This window comes from Notolabrus celidotus, chromosome 4 (genome assembly GCF_009762535.1).
Source record: "Notolabrus celidotus isolate fNotCel1 chromosome 4, fNotCel1.pri, whole genome shotgun sequence".
Taxonomy (NCBI): domain Eukaryota; kingdom Metazoa; phylum Chordata; class Actinopteri; order Labriformes; family Labridae; genus Notolabrus; species Notolabrus celidotus.
In genome coordinates this window covers 38,335,407-38,347,245 of record NC_048275.1, presented here as the reverse complement: position 1 = coordinate 38,347,245, position 11,839 = coordinate 38,335,407, and the positions used below count along the sequence as shown (strand labels likewise).

General features: G+C 37.8%; 1 protein-coding gene across 1 annotated transcript in view; it reads right to left on the bottom strand.

Annotated features, from left to right (window-relative positions):
- Positions 1-9,870: 9,870 nt before the first annotated feature.
- col13a1 (collagen, type XIII, alpha 1) overlaps positions 9,871-11,839 on the bottom strand; it is a 117,603-nt gene continuing 115,634 nt past the window's right edge. The window contains exons 33-34 of the mRNA XM_034682359.1: positions 10,620-10,658; positions 9,871-10,501 (exon numbers count right to left, since the gene is read on the bottom strand). Of these exons, the coding sequence (XP_034538250.1) occupies positions 10,499-10,501; positions 10,620-10,658 (42 nt within the window). The 3' untranslated portion in view covers positions 9,871-10,498. The remainder of the gene's footprint in view (positions 10,502-10,619; positions 10,659-11,839) is intronic.

Genomic DNA, 11,839 nt, shown 5'->3' with positions numbered 1-11,839 from the left:
CAAACAATAAGCCAGCTGCTTCTTGTAACAGCCTCTGTGGCTCTCAGGGTTGATTTGTTCGCAAATGTAAAAAAAATAACAACCTTTCAAACAGACACCAGCAGAAAGAACGTAAAGTTCATCTGAAACTCTATTACGTTATGACCTGCCCCAAATAAAGTAAATATCACATAGTTCACTGACTGGCATTAAAAACTCTGCCACACCAACCACATGATGCACAGTTCAAACTTTGATACAAAACAGTTAATGCATACTGATAATGTCAAATGAGTCAAATAATGCCTTCATGAGTTCACAAAGATGATGATCAAAACTTAAAACCGTATTAAACCAAACTAAAAGTCTCTAACCACGTTCATGCAAAATAGATTCCATTTCTGCCGTTTGCAGTGGATCACAGGAAAGAAGAAAACTCAGCAGGTGAACAACTTGCTGTTTTATAAAACCGTGCTTGCTTCATTTTTGTGCAAAATAGAAATGTAGCCTAAAGCAGAAACCAGGTAAATCTATTCAGATGTAAAATGCTGAATTCTACAAGTATTACCTCTACGAGTATTAGTACCCCTTTAAGAGGTCACATGAGGGTCTGAGTGAAAATAGAAACTGTAAATGTAGAGGGTAGATTAACAGCAACAGAGTTGAGAAAAGTCTTCCATTAAAAAGGAATAAAGTTTGTGTACTGTTTTTACAGTCCTGATACTTTGAATATCATCACTATCACCGCTCCCTCTCTCTCTTATTCTCCTCTGTCCCTCTTTTCAGACCCAACTCGGTCGAGGCAGATGTGTGTCTAACATGAGTCTGGTTCTGCCTGAGGTTTCTGCCTGTTAAAGGAAGTCTGTCCTCTCCGCTATAACTAGCTAAATACTGTGAGGTGCAATGCTCATGGTGGATTAAGGTGGGGTCAGACTGAGTCTTATCCTGTCTTGGTGTTGGGTCTCTGTTCATAATTTGACATGGAGTGGTCTAGACCTGCTCTGTTTGTAAAAGAGTCTTGAGATAACGTTTGTTGTGATTTGGTGCTATACAAATATTGATTGATTGATTGATTGATTGATTGATTGATTGATTGATTGATTGATTGATTGATTGATTGATTGATTGATTGATTGATTGATTGATTGATAGATTGATTGATTGATTGATTGATTGAATATTTGATACTGAAAGAAAGTTTAGGAAGTTTTTTTTTTTGTGAAATCTATTCTGAGTGTATAAAGCTGCTCCAGGCTCTTCAGAGCAGGAAGCTGGCTGCTCTTCTGATATTCTCCTTCAAAATAAAACATTGGCTAACCGTTGACTTTAGTTATGACAACATTATTGTCTTACATGTATGCCTTTAACACAGATTTATCACTTTAATCTCATCATTTAACAACTTTATTCTTCTACATGAGCAATTCAATTCTCATTAAATTAGGTAATTTTTTTCTCATGACTTACTTCCTGCAACCCAGCCTTTATTTTGATAATATTACCACTTTGTTCTTGTGAATTCCAAAACTATAACTAATAATAATAATAATAATAATAATAATAATAATAATAATAATAACAATAATACTAATACTACTACTACTACTACTAATAATGATAATAATAATAATAATAAATCATATACGTATGACTTTCTTCTTGTAACATTTACTTTTTCTCACTTTGTTCCTGTAAATTTGCAACTTTTTTCTTGTAAAATGACACATTTTTTATGTAACTTGACTTTAGTCCTGTACAATTACGACTTTCATCTCATAATAATAGGAGTTAATTTGTTAAATATGTATGTGTGTATATATATATATATCTTTTTTTTTTTTTTTTTTTTTTTTTTTTTGTTTTGGGCTTTTTGCCTGTATTGATTGGACAGCTGAAGAGAGACAGGAAATGTGGGGAGTAGAGAGTGGGGGTAGACAAGCAGAAAATGGTCGTGGCCGGGAGTCGACCAGGCGACGAGGACTGTAGCCTCTGTATATGGGGCGCATAGACCGCTACGCCACCAGTAAGTTGATATAAGAGAAAAATGTGTTTATCCCTGAGGATAAAGTCGTATGAACAAAAGTCCCATGTTCATCATAATTTTCCCAAAATAAAGTCATGATGAAGCCAAAAGAAAAAAAATGCAATATTTGAGAATAAAGTTTTAAACAACTTGAATTAAGTTATACATATATGATAATAAAGTTATTATATTACAAGATGAAAGATTCAAAAAATTAGACACATAAATAACTAGAGTAAGATTGCAAATGTTTGAGAGCAAAGTTTTGGAAATTATGAGAACAAGTGGTAATATTATCAAAATAAAGGCTGAGTTGCAGGAATTAAGTCATGAGCCAATTTTGAATATCAATGTTATATATCAATTTCAAATGTGTCCCTAATCCTTTGTGTATATTTCTGTTAAAACACTCAGGAAATGTATTTTAAAAAGTATCCATTACTTCATGCTGCACGGCTAAATTCAGTTGTTTTAGAAAGAATCAAATCTGATGTTCTTAACCGGGATGTTTGGTTATAAGTTCCTTAGTGTGACGGCTGACAAAGCTCGAAGGCGCTGCAACAGCAGAAAACATGTTTACAGACAAATACAGGCAGATCACGTCCAATGTGAAACAGCCAATCATCAGAAGCATAATCCAGTCTACGAACACGACCAGATGGGCCAACAGGGGGAGGTCTCTGATGTGATTTCTCATGTTTCTGATGCTGCAGTCCTTCCAGCGCTTTGGCTGCTGTGCTTTAGCTATGCAGAGGTTTGTCTAATAAAAAAAGTAGAGATAATATGAAGTGATTTTGATATCCAGCAGGTTTCAGGCTATTTTCATTCACACGCATTTTTTGTCTAGAATTCAAACACTAAAAAGTCGAGATAACCGAACACATAGTTTCTGCTTATTGTTGTTTCAATTTCACACTACTGAAACAAACACTGAAAAAACAACAAATAAATAAAAATCAAACACCATTTTGACCCAGGTCTGTTTTCAAGGCAGCTGTCAAAATGACTGAAGGAATGCTATTTGATTTCAATGAAACAGGAAAGGATTCTCTTTGACTGTTCGGGGCTTTTCTTCTGGATTAGGATGACAAACCAATCAGTGATCGAAACAAATACTGTTGTCTGTTTGACATCATTTAGATCTGTACATAGAAATACTGTATGTGCATGGAGCGTGTCTCAGTGCACAGGGTAAAGACGGGATTAATCTGTAATGGATGTGTGAAAATAGTAAATCTTTTAAAATGGTAAATGAGTCCAGAAACATTAGTCAGTCGTCTGCATACAGGCCTCACGTGAAACCTGCCCTTTGAGAATTTCAATGCTTATTCCGCATGTCATTTCATGTTTCATTAAAGCAATCTATTTACAAAGACCCAGCACTTTATACATACAATCCCTTGTCTTATATTACACAATAATTACAATAACATGTTTGAAACTGGTGTCCTTGAACACATCAGTACAAAAAAGCAATATAATACAATATCATAGGTATATGTGAGCAGGCATGATGTGTGACGCTGGGCTCAAAGAAGTGCCTCATCAGCACAATCACGATCAATAAATGTCATAGCTGCAGGTACAGGGATCTTTGAAATGGCAGTGAGTGAGATAACATCAAGAAGGAATCATCGAGAGGGTTTCCCTTTGTTTTTTGGTTTTTCATGGAAACACATGGCATCTATCTGCTCTGTGAGCTGCTCTGAATTCTTTATCACAGTTACAGGATCCATGTCACATCAAACACAACAAAAAAGCATGTGCTAGAGTGTCCATGCCTCACTTAGACTACAGGATAAATAGATAAATGTGTCTGCAGTCAAAAGACACGTCTGCAGGTACAGGGATGGCTGTCCTGTCCACAGAGCCTTCGATGACTAACTGAAGGGTGGTGCTGTGTCTCTACTGTCCAGTCTTATTGAGGTGAATGTGCTCACCGCTGCCGACATCACTGGCCCTGTGTCCAGCCTCCTGGAACAACGTTGAAATGCCAACTCCAGGTAAAGATACAAACTCAAAGATCTCTCCAATGTCTTCAAGTTTCCCTTTCTGTGACTTCGTGGAGACGGCCGCTGATGGCCCTACTTCTTAGCAAGCTGGAAAGGATGTTGACCCTTAAAGATATGTGTGGATAGAGTTGAATTACTTCAGAGACAGGAGCACAAATAATCAAGGGTTTATGAACTTGTTAGTTTCCATGGGCTGTGGTAAGAAATGGATGCAGCCAATGAGTAACTTGTTTGTGGACTTTCATATGAAGTCTGAAGTCTGGCATATTGGGATTACAACCCTGGTGCATTTAGGCCAGAGGAGGGCATGACTGTGTATCCTCCTCTGCTGTCAAATGTGCACTGTGGTAGAAACATATTAAGACTGTACAAAGAATAACAGTCCTGAAACCCAGAGGCTGCGACCACTCGCAAGGACCACTGTTTGGTCCACAAATGTTGCCTTTAAAATCATTCAAGAGCACAAAACACTGTTATTCAGTCCATGCTGTGACGCACACACACACTCAGCTTTACATCAGTGCTGTGGTTAGCATTCATCAGAGACACAAATTAAAAGACGTGACTGAAGCTCATTTTGATCCAATTATTTCTGGTTCTTTTTCATAAGCAAATGTTAACAATATGTCATTTATTTTTTTATAATAGATGTTAGAACACAAATTCTTTTTGGTTCTTTTTAATAAACCAATATTTAAAGGTACAGTGTATAGTATTTAAAGGTACAGTGTGTAGTATTTCAAGGTACAGTGTGTAGTATTTAAGAGTACAGTGTGTAGTATTTAAGAGTACAGTGTTTAGTATTTAAAGATACATTGTGAGTTGTTTAAAGATACAGTGTGTAGTATTTAAAGGTACAGTGTGCAGTATTTAAAGGTAAAGTGTGTAGTATTTAGAAGTAGTGTTTAGCATTTAAAGGTGTAGTATTTAAAGGTACAGTGTGCAGTATTTAAAGGTAAAGTGTGTGGTATTTAGAAGTAGTGTTTAGCATTTAAAGGTGTAGTATTTAAAGGTACAATGTGCATTATTTAAAGGCACAGTGTGTAGTATTTAGAAGTAGTGTTTAGCATTTAAAGGTGTAGTATTTAAAGGTACAGTGTGCAGTATTTAAAGGTACAGTGTGCAGTATTTAAAGGTACAGTGTGCAGTATTTAAAGGTACAGTGTGTAGTATTTAAAGGTACAGTGTGCAGTATTTAAAGGTGAAGTGTGTAGTATTTAGAAGTATTGTTTAGCATTTAAAGGTGTAGTATTTAAAGGTACAGTGTGTAGTATTTATTAGTATAGTATGTTGTATTTAAAGGTGAAGTGTGTAGTATTAAATGTACATTGTGTTGTTTAAAGGTACATCCCATAGTATTTAAAGGTACAGTGTGTAGTATTTAAGAGTACAGTGCGTAGTATTTAAAGGTACAGTGTGTGTTGATTAAAGGTGAAGTGCTTAGTATTTAAAGGTACAGTGTGTTGTATTTAAATGTGCAGTTTGTATTATTTAAATGTTCAGTGTGTAGTATTTAAAGGTACAGTGTGTAGTATTTAAAGATACCGTGTGTAGTATTTAAAGGTACAGTGTGCAGTATTTAAAGGTAAAGTGTGTAGTATTTAGAAGTAGTGTTTGGCATTTAAAGGTGTAGCATTTAAAGGTACAGTGTGCAGTATTTAAAGGTAAAGTGTGAAGTATTTAGAAGTAGTGTTTAGCATTTAAAGGTGTAGTATTTAAAGGTACAGTGTGTAGTAATTGCAGGTACAGTGTGCAGTATTTAAAGGTAAAGTGTGTAGTATTTAGAAGTAGTGTTTAGGATTTAAAGGTATAGTATTTAAAGGTACAGTGTGTAGTATTTAAAGGTAAAGTGTGTAGTATTTAGAAGTGGTGTTTAGCATTCAAAGGTGTAGTATTTAAAGGTACAGTGTGTAGTATTTAAAGGTACAGTGTGCATTATTTAAAGGTAAAGTGCGTAGTATTTATGAGTATAGAATGTTGTATTTAAAGGTGAAGTGTGTATTAAATGTACATTGTGTTGTTTAAAGGTACATCGTGTAGTATTTAAGAGTACAGTGTGTAGTTCTTAGATACAAAGATACATTGTGTGTTTTTTAAAGGTGCAGTTTGTAGTATTTAGCCGCACTTATTGGAACAAACTCGGTAGACATTGATTGTTTTATCCAAAGGTTTGTTTTTTAAATTAGTGTACAGTCAACTGAATATCATTTTGTGTTTGTTAACTTTGAGCAAACCTTTCTCATCTACATATGATACAATTTCCAAGGAGGCTGCCATCTTCCATCGCCATGTTTCTACAGTAGCACGTGTTTGCAGAAATGACACCGGTTGATAAAGAAAGGAGAAGAGAAGGGTTGTTGTGCATTAAATATGTTGTATTGATTGATGTCTTTGATGGTTTAACATGACTCATGGAGGATCAGACTTACCGTGTATCACAGGAGCTTCTTGTCCTCAAAGGCCAATCAATAAACTTTATTTATAAGGTGCCAATTCATAAGAGGTGTTATCTCATGACTCTTTATGCTGATGATTTGTCAGCGAGTCATTTGGATTCATTAATAAAGAAGTTATGAAGTAGCAATGTTTTCCTTCCACATACCAGGGGATAATATCTTGAATGCTGGTTTTATTAAGATGACACTATAAAGTTTAAAGTGAAAGAATAACACATTTAGAAGCCAGCCTTCTCCTCCAGACCGTCATGGATGATCTTGTATTAAAAAACAGGGATTTTGAGAATAAAAGAAAAACTTTGGAAACTTTTATTTAATAATGATTGTCACTTTGAGCACAATCAACATTTAAACATTTCAGAACATATCTGTACATGAGTATTTATGATCAGTACGACAGCAAATGAAGGCCAGCTAGTGTCTATAAGGCAAGGTGAGGTACTGTGCAGCAACAGGACACAGGGAAGAGTTTGTTGCTTTCACAGATCTAACGTTAGATCTCAAGGCAACATGAAATCCAGGCAGAGCAAAACACAGACAAAGCTTAGTCAAAGAGCAGCAGCAGATAATGGACCGAAGCTCCACTCCAACCGTCCATTTTTTCAGCACTGAGGCATTGAGTTACCGAGGTTAGCTTAATGAGCTCTGTAAAGCTTGATGCTTTAATGTTTCTGCAGTTCTTATTAAAACAAATCTCCACTGTGTGAGCAGTTCTCTCCATTAATGGATGAGATGATCGCAGCAGCATGCCTTTAGGGTGAGCAGCAGTATTTCCATACAACAATACGAGCGGTGTACGGCGCCACAGATCAGAGGACAGACAAACACAAAGTCTACAAACACTACAGTCATCACTCAGAACCTGACAGCCGTTTAGCAGGGAGGGGCTGTCCGTAACACGAGGCAGTATTTACAATGAACTGAAACCAGAAGCTACGACATACAAGAAGCTCAAACATAGTGCTGTTGCTTTCCTGCCGTACATTTAAACATTTGGTTTCCAGGGTCTTTCATGCCTGAACTTTAGAGCTTCAAATGATTCAGAGACCTTAGTTGACGCTCTCCTCCAGGACACAGTGTTGGTGTTTCAGAAACATGTCGTCCTTGTGATCAATAAAAGCCAGACTGAGAAGACATGTTGGATGGAACATTAAACCTGTGTTGTTTTCTAGTTTACATCTACTACCTACCTACTGTGTTAGAGCAGTTTTCCTTTCTTTGGTATGGCAAAAAAAAAAACACGTCCCTGTGAGCACTGAGGAGCAGCATCAGCAACAAACACAGAATACTCCTGAGTAAAGAGCGAACGATCAGATCTGTTGATTCTAAAATAAGTGTCAGGAAGCTGGCTCTCTCACCATGCTAACTCACTTCTGGACCAGGTCATGTTCAGAGGGTCAGCTTTAAATAGGCTGTAAAGCACTGTCCTTCATTAATCATGACATGATAATGTTCTCTGTGGGAAGTTTCAATCCTTAGATAAAATAATGAGTCTGGAATCATGAGAGACCGTAATGTTCATCACATCACAAAGCCTCTGCGTTCAGATAGTGATGGATGTAATCTCACATTTTATCTGCTAGCCTCAGGTTAATTTAAGCAGATCACCTAAACAGTGAAAGAACGATCCCAATTAACAGTTTATCAGAAGGTAAAATCAATATGTCTGTTCGAAATAACGCAAAAGGTGTTTTTCGACCGGAGGAACTTTACCCCTGAACTATGTGCGTTTCGACCGGTGGACCCTGGATCTAAATTTAGTTCCTGGGTAGTTAATCTCCCCCTAAAAATCCCCTGCTTGGGGGGTAGTACTTTTGAAAGGTCCCGGGACTTTCGGGGGGCAGGGCCTGCAATGCTGGACGTGTCTGATTGGTAGATTAACCTCAGTGTATTTATTCCTCCCTCCGTCCACAATAACATCACACACATCTGTGATTCTCTTGATTTCTCTTTCTTTCATTAGTTTTTATTTGTTCTATCTTTTTTGTATGTGTGTGTACTTTTCAAAAGAAGAAGCTGTGATTCTCTTGATGTAGCAGCTTGTAACAGTAGTCTTCTCTCAGCCCACCGTGAATGCGTCTCTCCCGGTGTTCCGGTTTTAAAAGTGACCCTGTAAACTGGAGACCTTCAGCTGAACGTGTCAGTGTTTGTGGAGTTTACACAGCTGTTGAAACACAGAGGGAGTTCCTGGGAATGCAAACTAGTTTAGTTTTTATTAAGATTTCAAAATATCCTCATCAGACATTTAATGATGGTCTAAAGACGTTTATGAGGGATGCATCCGGCTGAAAGTCTCCAGTTAACAGGGTCGCTGTTTAAACCAAAACACCGGTCGATCTCTGCCACGGCTTTTTGAGTTCAAAAGGATTTTAAAGGCGTGTTGAAACGTCTTTGCTACTCGCGCTTATCTCCTCTCACGTGTTGATTCAGTGAATCCATCTGTGATGAAATATAGCACCATCTAAAACAGACCAGCTGAGTCTCTTCATGCTAACAGGCTAACTGTTGTGTTGCTCATAATGATACCTGCCTGTCCGTCTGCTTCTATGGTGTCATCTGTGATGAATGGCATTCCTCTTTGTTTTACTGCCCTCTACTGGTCTGGTGGTGTAGTGCATTTACTTTTTTTCCTCCATACGTCACTGGCCTGATTTGCACAATCTACCCGGGACTTCAGCCCACGGTAGAAACGCAGACAACAATGGGGGCACAGGAACCTTTTAGTTCCAGGTAAAGTAGTTCTGGGGGCTAAAAGACGCAGGGACTCTTTGTCAAAATGCACCTACAGGTTTCCTGCAGGCTTTTTATTCTCTTTAAATTAGGTCCAGGTTGAATGTGAGGAAACCTGATCTCTGCTCACATACTTAGGTAAACTGTCAAGTCACTCCTCACAGCAGGTATATAAGGACATTTATTTACAAATCTGTCAATCATAATTTTTTTTTTTTATTTCATACATTATTCATTCCATAAAGCAACATAGTCTTTTTTATTATTTAAGAACATGTTGAAATGACAAAATTAGGTATATTTAGAGTAGAAATTGAAATATTTATAACGTATATTGTATTTTTATATATGTAACCTGCTGTATCATGATGATTGATGACTAGTTGGATGTTGCCATGGCTCCCTTGTAAATACTTGTCTTTTGCTCATTGATTTCCACTAAAAACTGAACAATTCAAAGAAGAAAAATACAATAAATAAGTTTTTTTTGCTGTGTAGTGGATACAAAATAGTTATGACGTTGTTCAATATGGAAAAAAAAATGTATATGTTTGAAATTACTTTGGGAAACATTTGAAGGAAACTCAAAGTTTAATAGGCTAAAAATGTTGTTTTTATATGTTTTAGTTTGTTTGAAATAGAAGAAACTTTGAACAATGTTTGCCTGATGTATCAAATATGATACAAATTAAAACTCACATGTTATTTTTCTTTTTTTTTATTTGTCAGGTGGTCCAATAAACATTCCATTGCCAAATAATTATAACTTCTGGAAATTATTTGATGGTTCAGGCTTTACTGGATTAAAGCTAAACAGAAACTGATTGACACTAAATCACAGTGGAGGCTTCATGTAGCGTTCTGTGTATTTGGTATGATTTGATTGGACAGGGTTTTTTTTTTTCAACACTGTATCTCAAAGAGAAGAGTTCAACTAAGACATCCCAAATGTTAACACAAAATCTTTCCAGCCCCACAACTCAGTGCAGCATGGTCTATTACAAGAGAACACATCAACATAATACAATAAGTTAATAAGCATTATCCACTTCACATTATGCACAAATATCATGCATATGTAGCCACATTATAACTTTTACTTATCCGCTCATATTAAAATAATGCATAGATATAAAAATCCAATACATAAACACTATCATACGTATTAAAATAAACAATCTGTACAAACACTTTGCCGTATATTTTTAAGACTTTTCATTTTTTTTTCCACATATAACAAGTGAAGTAAAAAAATAAATATCCTATGTACAATCACACAAGCCATTCCAGAGTTATCGTCACTGCAGGGAGGAAACAAAACAAAACATGTTAATGCAAACAAAACTCACAGTGAGGTTAGCATTCAGCATGTGAGGTGCTACAGTGATGAGCAACCAAACAACAACGTGACAAACTTACTTTATTCCAACATCCTGGTACGGGTAAGCCGTCGTCTCCCTGTGCAGAGAAGACAAGATGTTAGGGGACAATACTGAAGACTGAGGAGGATATTCATCATGAAGGTGTGCTGAAGGTAAGTGCACAGAGCAGGACACAAAGCAAAGACACAGAGACGCACAGTAGGGACGCAGAGCAGAAGACACAGAGTAGAAGACAGAGTAGAGACATAGAGCAGAGACACAGAGCATAGACGCAGAGCAGAAGAAACAGAGTACAAGACAGAGCAGAGACACCGAGCAGAGACGTAGAGCAGAAGACACAGAGTAGAAGACAGAGCACAGACACAGAGCAGAGACGCAGAGCAGAGATGCAGAGCAGAGATGCAGAGCAGAGACACAGAGCAGAAGACACACAGAAACAGAGCAGACACAGACCAGAGACACAGAGCAGAGACACAGAGTAGAAGAAAGAGCAGAGACACAGACCAGAGACACAGAGCAGAGACGCAGAGCAAAAGACACAGAGTAGAAGACAGAGCAGAGACACAGAGCAGAGACACAGAGCAAAAGACACCGAGCAGAGACACAGAGCAGAAGAAACATAGTAGAAGACAGAGCAGAGACACAGAGCAGAGATGCAGAGCAGAGACACAGAGCAGAGACGCAGAGCAGAAGACACACAGAAACAGAGCAGAGACAGAGAGCAAAAGACACAGAGCAGAAACACAGAGCAGAGACACCTAGCAGAGACGCAGAGCAGAAGACACAGAGAAGAAGACAGAGCAGACAAAAAGACACAAAGCAGAAGACACAGAGTAGAAGACAGAGCAGAGACGCAGAGACACAAAGCAGAGACACAAAGCAAAGACACAGATAAACAGAGCTGAGACACGAAGCAGAGACAGAGCAGAGACACAGAGAAAAGACATAGAGACAGAGCAGAGACACAAAGCAGAGACAGAGCAGGGACAGAGACACAGAGCAGAGACGCAGAGCAAAAGACACCGAGCAGAGACACAGAAGAGAGACACAGAGCAGAGACGCAGAGCAGAAGACACAGCAAAAGACACAGAGTAGAAGGCAGAGCAGAGAAACAGAGCAGAGACACAGACCAGAGACACAGAGCAGAGACGCAGAGCAAAAGACACAGAGTAGAAGACAGAGCAGAGACACAGAGCAGAGACGCAGAGCAGAGACACAGAGCAGAAGAAACATAGTAGAAGACAGAGCAGAGACACA